This window comes from Zonotrichia albicollis, chromosome 4 (assembly GCF_047830755.1).
Source record: "Zonotrichia albicollis isolate bZonAlb1 chromosome 4, bZonAlb1.hap1, whole genome shotgun sequence".
In the NCBI taxonomy this organism is placed as follows: Eukaryota; Metazoa; Chordata; class Aves; order Passeriformes; family Passerellidae; genus Zonotrichia; species Zonotrichia albicollis.
In genome coordinates, this window is record NC_133822.1 from 14,717,284 (window position 1) to 14,737,386 (window position 20,103).

The window sequence follows — 20,103 nt, forward strand, 5'->3', positions numbered from 1 at the left end:
AATTCTAATTTTCATCTGTTTTACTTACATGGGACACCATTCACTTAAATAATTTTGTGCCTTGTCGGATCTCAAGATCTCAGTCCTGAGATGCTGAGCCTCCGAGACCAGCTTGGGGGTCTCGGGAGTCCTGGAATGTTGCCAGAAGTGTCTGGTGGCTGGACTTTGGTCCTGCACAGGAGACGACAAGGATGAGGGCTTCACCGGGTGAATGGTGAAGGGATTAGTTGATTAGAGGGTGAGACACAGGGTTTAGGATTTATGTACAGGGGGGTTTAGAGGAGTAAGATGGAGGAATTGGGGTGTGTCCTGTCCTTCTTCTTCTTCCTCTTCTCCTCCATCTTCTTTGGCCACGGTGGCACCTTTGGATTGGTTATTACTGAGAGTACACCGAGTTATAAGAATAGATGGTATTGGGGAAAAATTATAAATATTGTATACGTCACAATGGGTATAAAGATACGTGGCTGCCCGGGAGGGCAGACAGTGTGCCCATGGCTGACTGCTGAGCAGACCTCTGGTGGCTGAAAGAACATCTTTTAGATAAACAATTAATAAACATAAAACCAGAAAGAAGAACTGAAGCCTCTTCTCGTCCTTCGATACGCGGGCTGCCCCAAGGCCGCCCCGGGCCTTTTTCAGGCCCCTTAAACAGCCGAGATTAACCGGACAGTGCCTGACTTCCACTCTTTTTCTACTCAGAATTAGTCTATTCCTCTATATTGTCACCAGATCTAGCTATCCATGGAAGGGCCAGGAAAAAAAATATTTTGCCTGTAATTCAGTATCTCTTTTTTATCTTAGAAAGAAAGAGACTTTTCTGCTTCAGCACTATCCAACATTCAACATTTAGGATGGGTTGAGTACTTGTTTAAACATTCAGTATTGCTGTCCTTATTCTTCCCTGTACAAGTCTGCATCTGTAATGTGTCAAACAAGGGACTGAGGAAAGATCAATACAAGGGATGTGTGAGGGACAAAATGGGCACTGTGGTCCTGTCCTTCTTAAGTAGGAATTTACAGAAGTGGGTAACATCTGGCAACAACCTGTGTTCTTTTTGGGGAAGGGTATAATGTCTCTAAAAGACACCACAAAATGAGGTCCACACTGTTGGACCTTCTTGCCCTTCCCAAGATACAGAAACTGTAGAGATGAATAAGCCACTTTATCTGCTCTTATGGTTGCATGTGGTTTGTGGGGGCAGCTGGGAGCACACACAGGCCAAACCAATTTTCCTGATTTTCCTGGCTTCTGCAGCAGCCCACACATGGCCACCATCCCTTCCCAGCCCCTGGGGCTCCACACAGGTCCTGCTTGCAGGACAAGCAGAGTCCCCAACCAAGACCATTGCTGGAAGCCTCATGCTAGAACAATGTGCTCATGGCCTCCTCCCTGCCACATTCACATTTTCTGAAAAACCCCTTCGCCCAGGATTTTGCTCCTGGGAAGCTGAGAAGCCTCAGAGAAAAAGGAAAACAAATTCTTATCCCATTTGCTTCTCCTGTGTTGTGCTCACATGTGGAATGTGTTTGGAGATTGTTTACCCACAGGTGATTGTTTCATTGGTTTCATGTGAGTTGTTTTGACTCAATGACCAATCAGGGCCAAGCTGTGTCAGGACTCTGAAGAGAGGCACAGGTTTTCATTATTATCTTTTTAGCCTTCTGTAAGTATCCTTTCTGTATTCTTTAGTATAGTTTAGTATAGCATTCTTTAATATAATATAGTATCATAAAATAATAAATTAGCCTTCTGAGAACATGGAGTCAGATTCATCATTCCTTCCTGTGTCTGTGGGCAACTCAAATACAACGTCCCTGCACATCCTGAATTCCTTCTGGAAATGACAGCTGCTGAGAGTGCAGGAGCCCATCTGACCAACCCTAGAGCAGACCTGGAGCACAGAGTGCAGTAACTGCACAGCCATGGATTAGTGAAGGACAATGAGCCCAACTTCTGTGGCAATCACTGGACCTTCCCCGTCCCCACTAAATGTTCAGCTTGCCCACGGGTCCTGCCATGTGACGGGAGAAACACCACATGAGGTTCTGCTCTCGGATTTACAAAACCTGAGTAACCCAGTCAGCTAAAACCATCTGGCTCCCCTGTTGTGTACGAGTTCAGGTTATAAAGCAATTTCTATTCAGCTCTAACTGTACAGATCCCACACTGGTATTTTTCATGTTGTTCCTAATCAAGATGAACTCACTGGTTTTACTGCGTGCTTCATTTTGTTTTGTTTTTCAAACATGAGGAAAATATTTCCAACAATTTTCAAAATTTTTGTGTTTTTTTAAAGGGAAAACATGTCTCTTCCTCTACTCTTAGGACATTCAAAGCATCCCTTTCCTTGTCAAAACCAGACATGACTTACTGCTGAAACTTGAAAGGAAGCATGAAAATATTTTTCCATGAGAACAAGAGCCTCTACTTGGCAAGAAAAATAGTCAAAAATGTTCTCTAAAGTGATGAGCTTTGGAAAACCTACAGTCTGCATATAGGAGAAAGGAAAATCCCATTCCTGTGATAACCATGCCTACCAACAGAGCTGGACAGGAATGTAGGTCTGGGATGGGCAAATTTTCCATTTATAGATGAGATGGGTTTGGATGCTGGCCATGGTGTTCTTCCTATTTAATTGAGGTTGCCTCTCCCCTCATTACAAAGCCCACTCTCCCACAGAAACAACTGAGAAGGTTTGGTCTGTGCTATGCTTTGGTACCTGCTCTTTTTACAGGGCTTGACTTAGAGAAAATCAAGCAGAGTATTTGCCAGTCCCACATTAATCCACCTCTCCAGTCTGTGATCAGAAGGTTTCTTTTAACAAGTTAAAGAAAAGACACAAAAGACACTGACATGTTTCTGCTCCCACAGCAACCAATCCTGGCCTGTGCAAGGAAGTTGTAATTTAATTAAACCATTTCAAAAGCTGACATTGTTAAATTAATGTGAAGTCTTTAGGAGGATAAATGTTATTTTGCTGGAGTAGTTTCTACAGTTTTAACTGAAGTGGTGAGGAAGGGATTTAAGCTAAATCAATACACAGTATATTTCAACTGATATGTGTCCAAAAAAAGGCATTTGCATCAGCATAATGAAAAAGTGCAAGATTTTCATGTAGACAAGAGTCAGAAGAAAATATAACTATATTATTCTTTGGGAATATCATGAACATGCCTTGTTTTGCCCTTGTCTGCTGTCAACACCTCCTCCACTGCCTCCAGGGGTCTGCTCCCCACTGCCTGACAGTTTTATTAACTATATCTTCCTGTCCTGTTTACCCTCAGGTACCCACTTGTTGGCAAGTTACACTTCTCTTTATCACCAAACCACCACCCTATTTGATGTAGTTCTCAAGAACTGCAGCTTCCTGCACTTCTGCTAAGTTAAAAGGTTCCTCTTCAGGGTAGTTTCAACTTGGTGTTCCCCAGATTTTCCCCTTTCCTCTATTTGTAACAGGAAAAGTTACTCCAGCTTCAGAACACAACAGGCTGGGTTTTTCTCAGAACCCAAAATATATTGTTTCAGTCTTCTGAAACAACTTCTGAAACAACTTCTGCTGTGCCCAGTGCTTGGAAAGGTCAGACTGTGACTACTCCTTCCGGAAAGCCCTTCTTGCTCCAGAAGGTAACACACAGTGAGTGAGAAAAAGTATTAAAAATGCCATTTTGAGTAGTTACTTTCTCAGCTTTGCATGATATCCCAGCACCTCTTGAGCTCACTGGTTTAGACTGCAGAGTGGGGAATGTCCTTGGGAAGAAGGAAAAGGTCAATCCTTCTTCTTTCTGTTCTTGGTTTGTCCCCCAGAGTCCAGCATGGCCAGGCCAGCACTGGGATGAAGAGTGAGGAATTTTCTGTGCCCATTTTGCTGAGCCACCACTGCTGCTGCAGGGGAAACACAGGGGATCTCTGGGGATGAGGCACAGTGCTGAAATCACAACATGCAGCCACTCTGAGCACACCAACATGCAGAATAGGTTAGGCAGAGTTTGGTGCTGCACTGGCAGAACAAAGAGCTGGCACTGTTGGCAGACATTTTAACAAATGGCTCGTTTCCATGCTGCTGAATCCATGGCAAACTTCCCAATGGAAGCAGCCCCTGGCTGCAAATGTGCAGTTAACAGCCCAGGTCTGTGCAGCACACTCTGCTTCCCACCAGCTGCACATGGCCCACAGTCCCCACAGCTTTAGGAAATCCACCCATACTAAATTTTAGGTAGTCCTCCTGCTTCTCCTCGGACATAGATGTTGAAGGTAAGTGCCTTGTTAACAGGAGGGAGAAAACAGACTTGATTTCCTCTCCACGTGCAAAATAACACTTAAAAGTGCAAGTTTTGGAACATCTTTGAGACAAGTGGTGAGCTGAAGCAGGAGACTGTCTCATACATTTCAGTGCAAAAGACAGCAGGGAAAAGGAAATTCTTTTTTTGTGTCTTTAATTTAAGGATCAGACAATTCAGAAAATTGGTATGTTAGTGATAGCTGGCTAATTTCCTCTTAAAACCCATGTTTTTAACTTTTGAGTCCCTACCAGAAACTTTTCAAGTCTATTTATTACAAATGTAAGCCACCTTGATTTTTTTTCTTCTTATCCTTTTTTAGGAAAAGAGGCAGAGGAAGAGAGACCTTCCAACTTCTCCTTATTACAAAATCTAAGGAATACAATACCCAATTCAATTTGCTGAGTGAAGACTGAAGAAATCCAAAAGCTGTGGCCACACACACAAGTTTAACTCTGCCCCCGTGTGTGCAAACATTAAAACACATCCATCCACCCTGGATCCTGCTCTGGTTTTGTGCTAAAGGGTTTGTTAGTTTGTGGCAGTAATAATATATGGCATTCCAAATGACTATGAAGCTATAGGACACCTTTTCTCTTCTACACTCACATGTCTTTGTATTATTAAACTCTTTTATGGCTGCGCTGGCTGCTAAAAAAAACAAGCCATAGAGATATGCCTGCTGCCCACAATAATAAAACAAGGAAAAAAGAAGAAAAGAAGAAAAAGCAGTTCTGGAATTTTACCAGAGACATGATCCTGTTAAGACTAGGGAAAAACAGGGACTTAATTTTACTTCTCACATTTGGCATGCCTGCCCTGTGTGAACTTCCCTGTTCTACACTGTGCCTCCCCTTTCAGCCTGAGGAGTGGATACCAGCACCTTTGGAGAGGGTGCAAAAAAAGGAACTCTGTCCTCTGCAGCCTCACAATGAGGTTTCCCCAGCATCAGCACACAAGGTGACAAAGCTCTGTCAATGTGGGACCAGCCCAGGCCACCAGCACTCTGGTGGGGACACACCAAGGGCTCAGCCCACACTCACACACCCAGCAGTGAGGGAGCAGCTCTGGAAATGAGGGACCTCTGCAACACACCGTGTCCTGGGACTGGGCAGGAATGAAACCTGGGCACTTTCAGTGCATGAAACCTGGGCTCTTTCACTGAACAAAACCTTCTCTCTCAGGAAATCTACAGGAGGAATTGCAACAGGGCATCAGAACACTCAGCACATGGCACAAGAGAGACACAGGGTTGGGACAGGGCACTGCAGGAGCTGATCCCAGCAGAAACACCAGCCTGATCAGGACACACCTGCCCTCAAGCCTTATCTTTTGATAAGGGAAAGGTCCGCAGGGCGCGCTGCTGCCACGCCCCGAGTAAATCACCTTGTCAATTTTTAATTGATTTCAGCTTTCACATTAACCTTTGTGAGCTGGGTGTACAGGGGAAAAGCCACAGCCTTGTTTGCTGCATATGGGAGGACCCAGAGCAGCAGTGACAGCCCAGCATTGTCCCCTGCCTTGGCCAGTGGCCACTGTAAAACCAGAGAGGCAAGAGGCAGCTGTGGTGAGGCAGCCAGGAGGGAGTGCAGGACCATGGCCACCCATGTGCAGCTGAACACCTCTGCCAAGATGCCCCTCGTGGGGCTGGGCACCTGGAAGGTAAGAGAGAGCAAAGCACCTGTACTGCAGAGCTCCCAAAAACCTGCAGTGCCCCTGGTCCAGCTCTGGAGAGCTGTCCTGGTGCCTGGGGCTCTGTTCTGCCTGGCTGCTGGGCTGAGAGTGAGTTGGAGTGGAGCTACAGATAAATGGCTGCAGGTTGATTTCCAACCCTGGAGTCCATGTTTATCACTGCAAGAAATAGTGTTTATGTAAAGGGAAAAAAAACCAACCCACCAACGTGTATTGGGGGGGGATTTATTTCCTTAACATGGTTTTATTTTGCTAGAATACAGATGTTTAACAAGCACTGCTTTGAGATTCTTAATATTTATGCATTTTTCCAGTCTGCAGCTGGGCAGGTAAAGGCTGCAGTGACGGCTGCCATCGATGCCGGGTACCGCCACTTCGACTGTGCCTACGCCTACCTGAACGAGAGTGAGATTGGGGAAGGGATCCAGCAGAAAATCAAGGAAGGAGTTGTGAAAAGAGAAGATCTCTTCGTTGTCAGCAAGGTAAGGATCCAATGATCCTGGAGCACAGCTGAGGGAATGCTTTGTGTGGAGCATTTTCCTAGCAGGAAGGTAAGTAATGGAGACAAACATGATGCTGTAGGATGAAGCAAATCAGAGCAGCGTTCAGGTCACTCCTGACACAAGCTTACAGCCTCACCCCATCCTGCAGGGAGAGCTAGGAAGGATACACTGTGTCTGCACCCTGCTGTGACCCAGCAGTCCTGGGGGATGGATTGATTCCTGCAAAAGAAGGGAAGCAGGAAAAGGCAGAGGGGACCAGGTGGCCCCAAGCAAGGAAGCGATGCAGAGGTCAGAGAGCGCCCAGTGCCATTAGCAGCTTGCTGATGACACCCTGCTGATGCTAAAGCACAGCAGAGCACACAGTGCTCACAGTGCTGTCACTGCCTGCTGCTTCTTCCAGCAGCTGGGTTCAGAGCACTGCCAAAGGGGTGTCCCTGCCATGGGAGGAATTGTTCTGGGCACCTTGGGACACTGTAATCAGCTCAGCACGTGTCCCAGGGAAGGGGAGGTTGGTGAGTTTTCTTTCTTGTTACAAAAATCAGACATCAGCAAATACTTAGCTGGAATCTGGAGTTAATTCTTACCTAAGTAAAGTTGGTGGCAACCAGTCTTTGTGACTTGTCCTGTACCTTCTTGGCTTTGCCTGCTACATGCAGTGCAGAGTGCCGTGCATGCTCAGGAACAACGCTCAGGTACAGCACTGCCTCTGGAAGCCCCCTACAGCCAAGGCACATCCTGGGGAAAGGGGTAGCACAAAAGATGGGTGAGCTCATGGAACCAGAGACTGGCACTGACAGACACTGCCCCCAGAGCCACAGGCCAGGCCCAGCCCAGAGCCTGCCACATCTGACAAGCACTAGGCTGGCCTCATGTCACATCACCTTGCAAAGAACAGGGAGCATTGCTGTGCTGTGCAGGAGAGCACCCAGAGCATTAACCAGGAGCTCACATCTGCCCTTTTTGTCTCCAGCTGTGGTGCACCTTCCATGAGAAGCATCTGGTGAAGGGAGCCTGCCAGAAGAGTCTTGCCAAGCTGAAGCTGGATTACCTGGACCTCTACCTCATGCACTGGCCCTTTGGCTACAAGGTACAGTAGCAGCAGGTCTTTTTGAAATCCTGGGAGATTGCAGGGAGAATTCCTGGGAGAGCTCCTCAGCAGAGCCAGGAGCACTGCTGCAGAAAGAGCCTGTGCCTGCTGTGCCCCTGATCTCTGCCCCAGTGCTGCACAGTGTCCTCTGCCCTCCTAATAACAGAGGCAGCCCCAGAAACAAGGTCAGGCCTCTGGCTGCAAGCAAAAGCTGTGCCTCTTTCCCTTTCCTTTACAGAGGGGTACAGTTTGATGCTTGACAGGAATTCTTTCCTTCGCAGGTTGCAGAATCACACAGTGGAAGTAAACATTTCCATTTCCCATTTCTCTCTTTGATCACCAAATTGTTAATACAGTACAGTTTCAGCTGACCTTGCCTGTAGGAGCCTTAGTGTTGTTTCACAGACTTTGGATTTCAAGAAGATACCTATCAAAATCTGTATTCTACCTTATGCTTTTGAGCTCAACTCCATTCCTCCAATATTGTTTTAGTTAGCTTTACGTGGACAAAGTTGTCAAGTGAAACCGCACAATATTGTGGCATTTAGATAATTCCAATAGTTCAAAATACTTTGGCCATACTGTCTAGTCACAAGCTGTTATAAACTTTCCAATACAGCAATTTCAACAGTGAGCCTCCCCATGGGACATCTGTCAGCAGATGCACTCCAGTATAAATGTCTGTGTTCACAGGGCCAAAGTCAATCCTCCACAGAGCTGTTTAAAAACACCTAAAGAAACTGTTATTTGAACAATACATGGAGTGAACTCATGTAAGACTCCAGAACATGGTTCTATATGTTAACTACTTCCCTGCATGCACTTTCTGGATCATTACTTGAGAGGGTCCAGCAGAAACACCTGTCTTTATTGGGATAATAGATGACAAAAATGCATGAACTAAGAGGTGACTGAAGAACTAGTTAAGTTATGGTGAGAATTATTTGATTTTTTTAATGCAGTATTAGCTTTAGCTCCTTACATCCCTGTTGGGTGATTTCACACAGCTAATGTCTCAGCAGAGATTATTTCAAGCCTTTTCTCTCTCTCTAACAGGCTGGAGAGGAATTGTTTCCCAAAGATGACCAAGGCATGGCCATACCCAGCAACAGTGATCTTCTACAGACGTGGGAGGTAAGTTCAGCCAGAGCAGAAGAGGGATGCCCTCTGTCCTCATCAGTCTTTGCCATGCTCCCATTACCTTCAGCAGTCACAGATCTGTTGTCTTGTTCTCACAAAATTACCTGGAAGGAACATAAGGCAGCACAAAACAGCTTTTCATAATGGGCATGCTCAATCCTTCCCTGCCTATTCCTATTCTCTGAGCTCTTACTTGACTGGAGCTGCACAAGCACTTCCAGTGGAGCTGCACACCAGACTGAAACTAGAAAAAGTTCACTGTGGAACAATAACAACTGTACAATTGTTTTCACCACTGTTCTTGTGCCTTTCTTGAGTTGCTCAAACAAATTCCACAGAAATAAAGACATTTTAGGTTGAGATCTGGCCTGTAATGTGTGGGACAACCCTCCAAAGCTTGCACAACAGTAGAATACTGAGTATCATCACTTCTCCTCATGCTACTCAGTGTAAATTTCTACACACTCAGGGAATGAGCATTTGGGCTTGGGTGAGATGGCATTAATGTGCCAGCACCTGCTTTTCCCTCAGAGAACTTTGCAATTTCAAACTTTGTGCTGCTCATGGTGGGAAACAAGTCACATTAGGAAGGACATCATCATGAGCTGCCTTGCACACTGGATGATGATTTTGCTGTTTTAGGCCATGGAGGAGCTGGTGGACGCTGGCCTGGTAAAAGCCATTGGAGTCTCCAACTTCAACCATGAGCAGATTGAAAGAATCTTGAACGAGCCAGGACTGAAGCACAAACCTGCAAATGTCCAGGTGAGCTGCAAAGTGACTGCAGGTGACTGTATTTGTGGGATTATAAAGATCCATTTACAGTGGAATGAGGAGATGGGAAAAGGATGAACAGAGAAGACACAGCATGTACATTAAATCCCTCTCTGTGGACATTTCAGAGTACAGCATTGGGACACCTCTATTTTTTTTTTTTTTATCACCTTGCTCAGCCACTGTTTAAGGATGCTGGAGAAGTTCCCTGAAAACAGCCTTTCTGGAATAATGAAGAACCCAGAGATGAGCTTTGTGGAACACCCTCAAAAACTGTATAAGCCCTTTGTATCAAAATAGGTGGTTTAATACTAAGGATGGGTATTATCATGCAAGGATAATGTGAAATTAGGGGGGAAAAGCAGCCTCTAATTGGACCAGGAGATAATTTGTGGAGCACAATGATACTGCAGCAATTCTGCCACTGTCAAACTCTTTGTTTTGTGTTGGCAGATTGAATCTCATCCATACCTCACCCAGGAGAAGCTGATCAAGTACTGCCAGTCCAAAGGGCTGGCTGTGACTGCATACTGTCCCCTTGGCTCTCCTGACAGACCATGGTAAATTTGCTTTGCAATCTGCCAGGGAGGTGCTGGGGGTTATGACTGAAGCCCTGAGACTACACATACACCACTCATTTCTTATTTAAACACAGACCTCTCTTGCTGTGCTGAATCTTTCTGTGGAGCTTTCTGGCCACTGATTTGTTTCCTCTGTGTAGGGCTAAGCCTGAGGATCCTTCCCTGCTGGATGACCCCAAGATCAAAGAGATTGCAGCCAAGCACAACAAAACCCCAGCACAGGTGGGTACTCCTTCCCAATGTAGGAAAACAGAACTCCAGAAAGGGTAGAACCTCTGTCCCTTCCCCAGAAATTGTGGCACTCCTCTGATTTTTCCCTAACAATGCAGATTTTTTATTATATTACCTCCAGTACACACTATTAACTCTTAGGCCATCAAAAATATTCCTGACGACCTTCAGATGTCACTTCCCCTCTATAGTAGTCACAGGTGACCCCCGAGGCAGGAAATGATTGGTATCTGAATTTAAGGCTTTGGAATGTTGAACAGTCCTTTTATTAAAATTATATATTACATTACATTACATTACATTATAGTATAGTATATTATACCACACTATATATGATATATAATATATTATATATTATATGTCATATATATTCTATGTTCTATATTATATATTATATATAGGCTACAAAGAATATTTAAGAATACTAAAGAAAACTCATGACTGTCTCCTGACAGCTTGGACTTGATACACTAATTAACATAAACAAAATTCTACTAGAATCTAATCAAGTAACCACTTTGGGTAAACAATCTCTAGAACACATTTTACATGAGTACAAACACAGGAGTAGTAAATGAGGTAAGAATTGTTTTCAATTCTTTTCTCTGCGTCTCTCACAGTTTCTCTCTGTTCAGAGGGCATGTGAATAACACATCCCTGTGAAGTCCTCTTGCAGAGAATGTAAACCTTGCACAGACTGCTAAAATCCCAAACAAAAGGAATAGAGGGCCCCAAACCTGGATGGCAAGGGAGGTTTCCTGTGAGGCTTCACCCCTTCCCTCTTTGCTCTCCGGGCAGAGCAGCCTGGACTGCAGGGCCAGGGATGGTTTGAAATGCAGCTCTGCAGAAGTGGGGAGAGCTCAGGGAAAGCAGCTGTTGGAACAGGAGCAATGATTCAGCTGTCTCTTTTTGCAGGTTCTCCTTCGCTTCCAGATCCAGAGGAATGTGATTGTGATTCCCAAATCTGTCACCCCACAGCGCATTGTGGAGAACTTCCAGGTGAGGGATCAGGAGTGAGCAGGGGCTGCCCTCAGGGATGTTTGGATCCTTTATCACCCTTGCCATGGGCTCCTGCAGCAAGAGGATGGACTTCTTCCTGCTTAATACACTTCACTGAGTGTTAAACCAGGCCTACTTCTTGAGAGTTTAATCAGAAATCCTTACATGATATCATTCCCTGTTCCATGGCTTGTGGATGGATGAGTGTTTGTAAGGGTCCCCAGGACAAGGGAAGAGATGAATCTGACTCCATGTCTCAGAAGGCTTATATTATATTATATTATATTATATTATATTATATTATATTATATTATATTATATTATATTATATTATATTATATTTGCTATACTAAAACTATACTAAAGAAAGAGAGAGGATACATCAGAAGGTTTAACAAGAATGAATAATAAAAACCCGTGACTGACTCAGAGTCCGACACAGCTGGACCCTGATTGCTCATGAATTAAAAACAATTCACATGCTGGATAAACAATCTCCAAATTACATTCCAGAGCAGCAAAACAGGGAGAAGCTGAAGCTTCTCATCTTCCCAGGAGAAGAAATCCTGGCAAAGGGATTTTTCAGAAAATATCATGGTCACAGCTTGCTTGGAATCCCCACACAGAAACATGCCAGAATCTTATCTAGAATCAGCGATGTTCATAAAATAATCGCTTTTGTCCATAAAACAAGTTGTTCTTCATAATTCAGTGATCCATGTGTGAAAATGGAGCAGTGTGGAGCTGCTCCTGTGTTTCTCTTAGGTTTGTTCAAAGAAGTGATTTCCACCTGTATCTCTAATTAGGTATTTGACTTTGAACTGACTAAAGAGGAGATGGCAACTATTCTGTCCTTCAACAGAAACTGGAGGATCTGTCAAATGAATGTGTAAGTGATGCTGCTTGTTTTCTTCCAAATCTTAAATTCTGAATATTCTTTACAAGGAATTTTGTGTCACAGCTTCTAGGTAACATGAAATTCAGTTTTTTTTTTAATTATGCCAACTCAAACTCCAACTGGTTTTGGTTTGTCCCAAAAAAAATCACATTTTCAGGAGAGGGCTTAATATTTTCATTAAAAAAAAATCAAAACTTAAACCAAAATACAAAAAAAAAAAAAAATCAACATTTTTTAATTTAAAAAAATCAAAAAACCCAAAATTTAAACCAAATTACATTGTAATTTTTAATTCTTAGTTTCCAAGAAACTCTCTTGAATTACAAAAAAATTGGGATGTTTAACTCATCTTTGTGTGTATTAGAGAAAGGAGAACATGTATCTCCACCTATTCTTGCTGTAACTCCACATCACATTTAGATGTGATGGGTTATTTTCATGGGTGAAAATAACATTGTCACTTTCATGTCTTTCAGGTCCAAAAATCTCAAGGAATACCCTTTCCATGCGGAATACTGAAGGTGTGGGAAATATGGCCTTTACCAGACCTCTGGTGCCATCTGCCAGGGAAGTCATAGGATGTTTATCCCACAACATTTGGGGTTTTTGGAAGAAGGATAGAGTATTTTCTACAGCACCACTATTCACTGGTTGCCTTCAGTCTTGCATCAGCAGAAACCAGACGTTGACAAACACACCCCACAGATCCACAACTTCATCAGAGGTGTCTGCATTTTAAATAAAATTAACTTTAAAATGCAAAAACCTAATTGGTGGAAAGTTTTTTGTCTATTGTAGGAAAACCCAAAACCCTCCCACTCAGAGATGCCCAGAGGGGTGGGCTGCAGTCACTGCACTGTGGGGACACAGATCCTGCCTGGGACACTCGGTATTTTCCCCTGCCATCCCTCAGCACCCATCTTATCCCTTCCTCACCAGCCACAGCCCTGTTTTTAACAGACAAATACAAGAATTATCACAGATCTTGCAAAAAAACCTCTTGAGAAGACACTGAGAGATTGGTGGGACCTCAGAGAATGCTCCTGGCTTGATCTGAACTCAATGCAAGGAAGAGGCCAATATCTTAAAATCAGATTAAAACTCTACCCCCCTGTTTTATTCTTGCCTTAACAACCATCTGGAAGTTGAACCTATGCACATCATTTAGCAAAGTAAATATTCTGTTCCAACATATACTCTATTTTCAAAGGCCCTGCCATCATCTGACAGCCCCAGCCACACCTTCAGGACAAAAACAAGTGTCACCTCCTGGGGACTGGCACGGTCTGGGCAAGGCAAACAAAGCAAAACACAAAACCTTCTGCCCAAAATCCTCTCTTAAAACCTTAAAACAACAAGGTGAATCTCACAGCATGCCTTGGGAAAAGCAAGAACCAGCCTTCACAGGAGAACATCAGTTCACAGAATGAAATGAGTGGAAGGACGAATTGCATTTCTCAGCCCTGGTCTCCTGTGTGGTTAAACTGCAACACCACATCCTGCAGAGGACAGCTGACAGCACTGCCAGAAACCTGGGGGAAGATTTAATTAAAAATAATTATCTTGTCTGCCTTCAGTGAAATGAAGCAAAAAAATCTTGGGTGGGAGAGGCATCCAGAGAAAACAGTATATATTTTAGATTTATTTTTGTACCTGAGGGAATCCCCCAAGCACAAGCAAACAGAAAAGCCTCCCAAGCAGCCCTGACGGGATATTATGGAGCACTTGCAGGATCCTGTTGATAAATTAATTTCTTTTTCATTGCACTTTCAACACCCCATCGTGTAGCATATTTTGCCTCTCCAAAATTACCAAGTCAGTTTCTAAAGTGAAATTAAAAGGCCGCCTACTGTTTATTTGTACACTTGTATGTTTCCTTCTGAAATACGGTCTGCGCTTCCATAAAGACACAGGGACAACGCGATCGCTGTGATATTCGCTGTAAACTCAGCGAATGTTCTTCGGGAGTTTTGAAAAGACATTAAAACACGCTTTCCCTTAAAGGAAAAGCGTTTAAAAGGAAGTTATTTGTACTGATCGTTTCCGAAATGACTCGCAAACTCACCCCAGAGTGAAACTGTTTATGCATGTTGGTGTCACTCAGGGAACCCAGCGGGCGTCAGAACACCCGGGGACATGGCACAAGGAGGATAAACACGGACACAGGGACAGAACGCTGCAGGAGCTGATCCCTGCAGGGACACCCCTGCACTCAGCCTTTATCCTTCCGTAAGGAATTTCACCCTTCTCCCGGAGGAACTCCCGGATTCCCTCCCACACGGGCTCCCTCCCACACGGACTCCCTCCGACACGGGCTCCCCCCTCACTACATCCCCCATGACCGCCCAGCGGGCTCCATAGCCTGCCGGCTCCGCTGTTGATTGGCTGGCGCGGCGGGCTCGCGCGGAACGGGGGCGCTGATTGGCTGCGGGCGCGGGGTAAACATGGCGGCCATGGCGGGGTACGTGCGGCTTGGGGCTGCCGCCAGCGCGCCCCTCATGGGGCTGGGCACATGGAAGGTGAGGCAGGCACCGCGCTGTGGGACGGGGCAGCGCCTGAGAATCCCTCAGGGAGACCTGTTCTGCCCTTTTTTCCCTCTCTAGTCCCCCCCAGGGAAGGTGACAGCTGCAGTGATGGCTGCTATCGATGCCGGGTACCGCCACTTCGACTGTGCCTATGTGTACCAGAACGAGAAGGAGGTTGGGGAGGGGATCCAGCAGAAAATCAAGGAAGGCGTGGTGAAACGAGAGGATCTGTTCGTGGTCAGTAAGGTATGGATCAGATACTCATGGATTATGGACACACTGGTTTTACCTGTGCTAGGAGCATCTAACATTTAACACAGTTAAACGCAGTAGCACTGAAGAAGTTTGTAAAGTAAATGAGTTAATTTTTGATACCCTTCTCTTGTTTCCTGTGCTGCCACACAGCCCAGCCTCACTGCGTGTGAAGAGCCCTGGGCAGGCCTCACTCCACAGCTCATTCCCAAGAACAGGGAGCATTGCTGTGCTGTGCAGGAGAGCCCTGCAGAGCTTTCCCCCAGGAGCTCACATCTGCCCTGTTTTTGTCTCCAGCTGTGGTGCACCTTCCATGAGAAGCCTCTGGTGAAGGGAGCCTGCCAGAAGACTCTTGCAGACCTGAAGCTGGCTTACCTGGATCTCTACCTTGTCCACTGGCCTTTTGGCTTCAAGGTACAATAGCAGCAATGCCTTTAACTTCATTTCTTTTGCCTGGCTTAACAGCCCAGCAATTGTTCTGGCTGATAATTACATGCCTGTTATCTGTGCCAGCACTGCTCTGGTGCTCCTCTTGACCCTGTGTGACTCAGGCTTTTGGTCTTTGCTCCAGAAGCAGCTGTTTTCGTACCCTTTTGATCCTGGGAATGATGGCCTGAAAACCAGAGAAACTAGAAACAGCTCTCCCAGCTCCAAGCATAAGACAGGCTGCTTTCCTTTTCTCTTGCAAATCCAATGTGTGTTAATCTAAAAATCACCCCTTGTGGGAACAGGATTGCTTTTTGCTGCTTCTCTGCAGTTTTCCTTTGTGTGCTACAGAATCAGAGAGCAAAAGAAAGCATTGCTGTTTTCCATCTCTCTCTTTAATCACCAAGTCCTTAATGCAGTACAGATTGAGAAGCCTCAGTGTTGATCCACTGAGGCAGGAATTTAAAAGATGAAATTTCTGTGAGAGTGTTTAGGAGTTGATGTCTGAGTCAATCAGTGAAGGATTTGATGTCTGAGTTTTAATATTTCTAGTCACAGCCTTTCTGTCCTCTCTGTCTGATCCCTCCCCATTCTACCTGTTGCCTTTGAGATGCTCATCTTTTTTGCATGCTTTGTTTTAGCTTTATATGAACAGAGCCATGAAAATGAAACTGTCTCATGGTGACAGCAGCAAACAGCTGCTAAACACAGCTCAGTCTTGGCATCTTTTCATAACTTGTACACAAAGGCTCTTCCAGCTTTCCTAGTGGTGGTGGCTTTGCACTGAGTGTTGTCATGGAAAAGCTTCAGTGCACATAACAGCTCTTTTCAGTAGATCTGGTGTTGTGTAGACTAAAGTCTTGATGCCCCCATGGAAAAAGAATAAAAGCAATTCTTGCTAAGTGGGAACTAAAGAGCAGCCCCTGAAGGGAGCACATGTGAGCCTGGAGGCTGCAGCTCTGACTGGTTTGTTCCCTGTGGGTGTTTGGGTGAGCCATCACTTCCAGGGGTCCAGCAGAAAAACCTGTCCTGCTGGGAGTGGTCACTGGCAAAAATGCCTTAAATTCCTTCCACTTCTCAGAAGGAATGACTGAGTGTAGACAAGAACCAGCACTCTTGCTCTAGAAGTGTAAGATATTGCGGTTGTGAGCACTCAAGTGGATTTGTCAAGAGATTTTCAAGCACTTTCTGTGTCACTGACAGGCAGGAGAGGATCTGTTCCCTGCAGATGACAAAGGCATGGCTGTCCCCAGCAACACAGATATCCTGCAGACATGGGAGGTGAGTTCATCTCAAGTGGAAAAGTCACATCTCCTGTGCTCAGCAGTGCTGTTGGCTTCAGCAGCTGCAGAATGTTCAGCCATGCATGCAGAATTAATTGGAAAGAACTCATGGAAATACACGGTTTTAAAAATGTGGTTTAAAAAAATGTTCATTTTAAAAAATTGTTTAAAAATTTAAACATTGCTTCCCATGAAGACAAACAGAGCTTGTCAGGAAAAATGTGTTCAGTCATCTCTTAACCCACTGCATGCTGACTGTGCTCCCTTTTCTGCCAGGCCATGGAGGAGCTGGTGGATGCTGGCCTGGTAAAAGCCATTGGAATTTCCAACTTCAACCGTGAGCAGATTGAAAGAATCTTGAACAAGCCAGGACTGAAGCACAAACCTGCAAATAATCAGGTGAGCTGAAGAGTGACTGCAGGGGAATGCTTCTCAGGGATTATAAAGGTCCAATTAGAGTTGAATGAGGAGGTGGGAAAAGGGAGAACAAAGTAGACAGAGCTTGTACTACAATTACAATCTTGTATTGTCACATAGGCCACCTGCAGGGTGGGGTGAAGGCAACCTCTAATTAGGAAATTAGGATTCAGAAAAACCTCTGCAGCAAGGGAAAACTACAGTAGTTTTACAGCTCTCAGTCTATGCTTCTGTGTTGGCAGATTGAGTCTCATCCATACCTTTCCCAGGAGAAGCTGATTGACTACTGCCACTCCAAAGGGATCACTGTGACAGCATACTGTCCCCTTGGACGTCCTGATGGGTAATTTCCAAGTGGGTTCATGTGATTTATGACTAACTGAATAATGGTGCAGGTGTATATATATAATTTTTTTATTTTTTAATTGATGGGGCTAGATAGAATCTCTCTGAAGTGATTCTGTGTTGTTTCATCCTTTTCTCCCCCACTTTGTCTAGTTCTAAGCCAGATGCACCTTCCCTTCTGGATGACCCCAAGATCAAGGAGATTGCAGCCAAGCACAACAAAACCCCAGCACAGGTGGGTAGGTGCCAGACAGTGGATACCCCTTCCTGTAACAGAGAAATTTGAAAACCTGTCTGAAGAGAGGGAACAACCTCTGTGGTGTTACCTGTGAATAATGCTGCTTTTTTGTCTTGTTAACAAGCAGTGCAGGCTGTCCATTCTGTGGCCTGCAAGATATGCTATTACTAACTCTGGCCATCAGTCAAGAAAATATTATTTGACTCATCTTCACTTAAGTCCTTTTGAAGAAATTAAAACCTTGCATATTGTGCAAAACTTCTGGGTGCCAAGAAAAGGAACTGACTGACCCAAAGCCAGAATGGAAAGCAGACCTTCCATGGGGCCTTCCACCACTTCCAGGGCCAGGGATGGTTTGAAATGCAGCTCTGCAGAAGTGGGGAGAGCTCAGGGAAAGCAGCTGTTGGAACAGGAGCAATGATTCAGTTGTCTGTCCATGCAGGTTCTCCTTCGCTTCCAGATCCAGAGAAATGTGATTGCCATTCCCAAATCCATCACCCCACAGCGCATTGTGGAGAACTTCCAGGTGAGGGATCAGGAGGGGGCTGCCCTCAGGGATGGCTTGGATCTTTTATCACCCTTGTCATGGCATCCTGCAGCAAGAGGCCTGGGCTCCTTCTGTCTGTCTGGAAGTCAGGGCTACAGTAAAAACTACAGTGAAGAACAGATAGAGCTGTTAGTTTTATCAGCACTATTTCCATCAGGCACCTTACATGGTGTCTCCTGTTCTTCTGTTTCTTCCCTCTGCCAGTAGAGTCTAGAAAATCCAAAAATATTTCTTTTCCTTTCTGTGTTCATGAATCCATCATTTGTACCCAGCATGCTTTCTGATATGAATTTGTTCTTTAATCTCGTGAATCTTGCTTCTGATTTGATTTTTTCCAAGAAGTAAAATCCAGCTGGTTTTCTCTTTTTAGGTGTTTGACTTTGAACTGACTAAAGAGGAGATGGCCACCCTTCTTAGCTTAAACAAAAACTGGAGGATCTGTGCAATGGTCACGTAAGTGACAGTTTGTGTCCTTCAAACTCTTACATTTTCAATGGTCTTTATCCTGATCTCACAGGAACTGGTATAGCTGTTAAATTGGCTATATTTTGAAATCTGAAATAATTTTGGGCATGAAGCATTTATTGTTATACTTCCACTTTATTGACTGAAAGGCAAGTGTAAGTCATGCTTTGTATTCATTGTGAATCCATTCTCCAGGAAACTTTGTATGCCTGGAATTCCAAAATGAGAGTTCTAGTTGGTAACTTTGGCTGTGTCCATATGGGACAAACGAGCACTAGGCAGTCTTAAACTTGGGGTAATTTTTTTCTGTGGGGTATTATAAATTGATGTCAGCTCTCACACAGGTGGTTGTGGTGGGGAATGAGCATCTGTTGTGCAGTACAGAGCACAGCTGCTTGCAGAATATGCACCAAGACAGGAAGTCTTGGCTGCAAGGCCACAGAAACTGCTGTTGTCTGTAAGCAGTGTGAATTTTAACTCTGTATCTACAAAGTAACTTGGTCCCACCACTGTTCAGTGCCTGAATTACAAAAGAAGGCTGGAACTTGTTGGTCCTGTAAGCTGTTTCTATACTATCAAGTCTCTTAAGTTCACTCTGCAGTTACTCAGAGCCTCCTTTGAAGGCTCCTCTGTACACCCACTGTTGTTCTATATAGCAATTATTTTAGCCTAGTAATCTTTCCTCTTTGATTTCTTCCAGGTGCAAAAATCTTAAGGAGTACCCTTTCAATGCAGAATACTGAAGATGGTTTTTTTCCTGGCCTCTCTCAGGCCCCCTGGGTCTAATGAGCTTCTACCATTGCCTCAAACTGTGCACTTTGTAGCTGACACACTGTATCCCTCCTCCCAGCAAAGGCACAGGATATGTGTTCAGTGACTTTGGGTTTTCTTCTTTGGTGAAAGGAAATTGTACAGTTGTTCTGAAGAGCAGAATGTGGGCTGTGATAATTCTCATTACCTGAGTGTCTCTGCATGGCTGAAATAGCAAAGGAGAAAACAGAAGAGGGAACTAACAACTGATTTTTATCTACTGTCTTGCATCAGCACTGCTTAAGGCTGCAGGGTTAAGGATATGTAAGTGCAGGAGAAAAATCCATCCTGAATAATCACATAATCACTGCCTGAAGGTAAAAGACAAAATTAACTTCTAGAGTACAGCCCCAGGCTTTCTGGGAAATAAGAATAAATGGGAGAAGTGTCCAGACCTATAGATGAATAACAAGTCATATTGGGCCTTATTTCAGTCCCTTTTTTACAGGCTGAAACTGCATAGAGATTGATGTTCAATTTCATTCTTGACCAAAATAAAAATATTTGAATTACTGCTTGTTTGGAAGTTCTATTTTTATGTTAAAAATAACAAACCAAGAAGCTTGCATTAACAATGTAGCTGGAAATAATCATCCCTATTCAATTTTC

General features: G+C 44.5%; 2 protein-coding genes across 2 annotated transcripts; both read left to right on the plus strand.

Annotated features, from left to right (window-relative positions):
• The first annotated feature begins 5,712 nt into the window (after nucleotides 1-5,712).
• LOC102068432 (aldo-keto reductase family 1 member B7-like) lies at nucleotides 5,713-12,937 on the plus strand. Its single transcript, XM_005482659.3, has 10 exons — nucleotides 5,713-5,943; nucleotides 6,288-6,455; nucleotides 7,447-7,563; nucleotides 8,620-8,697; nucleotides 9,346-9,468; nucleotides 9,931-10,037; nucleotides 10,199-10,280; nucleotides 11,205-11,288; nucleotides 12,095-12,177; nucleotides 12,663-12,937. Exons 1-10 carry the CDS (start codon nucleotides 5,878-5,880, stop codon nucleotides 12,703-12,705), a joined length of 951 nt encoding a protein of 316 aa, XP_005482716.2. The 5' UTR covers nucleotides 5,713-5,877; the 3' UTR covers nucleotides 12,706-12,937.
• A 1,610-nt stretch (nucleotides 12,938-14,547) lies between these two features.
• Nucleotides 14,548-20,007, plus strand: LOC102068611 (aldo-keto reductase family 1 member B1). The gene is made up of 10 exons (XM_074538869.1): nucleotides 14,548-14,705; nucleotides 14,790-14,957; nucleotides 15,261-15,377; nucleotides 16,593-16,670; nucleotides 16,949-17,071; nucleotides 17,332-17,432; nucleotides 17,588-17,669; nucleotides 18,115-18,198; nucleotides 18,590-18,672; nucleotides 19,385-20,007. The coding sequence occupies exons 1-10, from the start codon at nucleotides 14,631-14,633 to the stop codon at nucleotides 19,425-19,427; spliced, it is 954 nt and encodes a 317-aa protein (XP_074394970.1). The 5' UTR covers nucleotides 14,548-14,630; the 3' UTR covers nucleotides 19,428-20,007.
• Nucleotides 20,008-20,103: the final 96 nt, after the last annotated feature.

What these genes read in the sequence shown, in the direction of transcription:
- LOC102068611 (XM_074538869.1), top strand. Translation starts at nt 14,631, where the DNA reads ATGGCGGCCATGGCGGGGTACGTGCGGCTTGGGGCTGCCGCCAGCGCG. An exon ending in ATATCCTGCAGACATGGGAG is followed by an intron (nt 16,671 to 16,948) that starts GTGAGTTCATCT and finishes CTTTTCTGCCAG; the next exon opens with GCCATGGAGGAGCTGGTGGA. An exon ending in ACAAACCTGCAAATAATCAG is followed by an intron (nt 17,072 to 17,331) that starts GTGAGCTGAAGA and finishes CTGTGTTGGCAG; the next exon opens with ATTGAGTCTCATCCATACCT.
- LOC102068432 (XM_005482659.3), top strand. Translation starts at nt 5,878, where the DNA reads ATGGCCACCCATGTGCAGCTGAACACCTCTGCCAAGATGCCCCTCGTG. An exon ending in ACAACAAAACCCCAGCACAG is followed by an intron (nt 10,281 to 11,204) that starts GTGGGTACTCCT and finishes CTCTTTTTGCAG; the next exon opens with GTTCTCCTTCGCTTCCAGAT. An exon ending in GCATTGTGGAGAACTTCCAG is followed by an intron (nt 11,289 to 12,094) that starts GTGAGGGATCAG and finishes ATCTCTAATTAG; the next exon opens with GTATTTGACTTTGAACTGAC.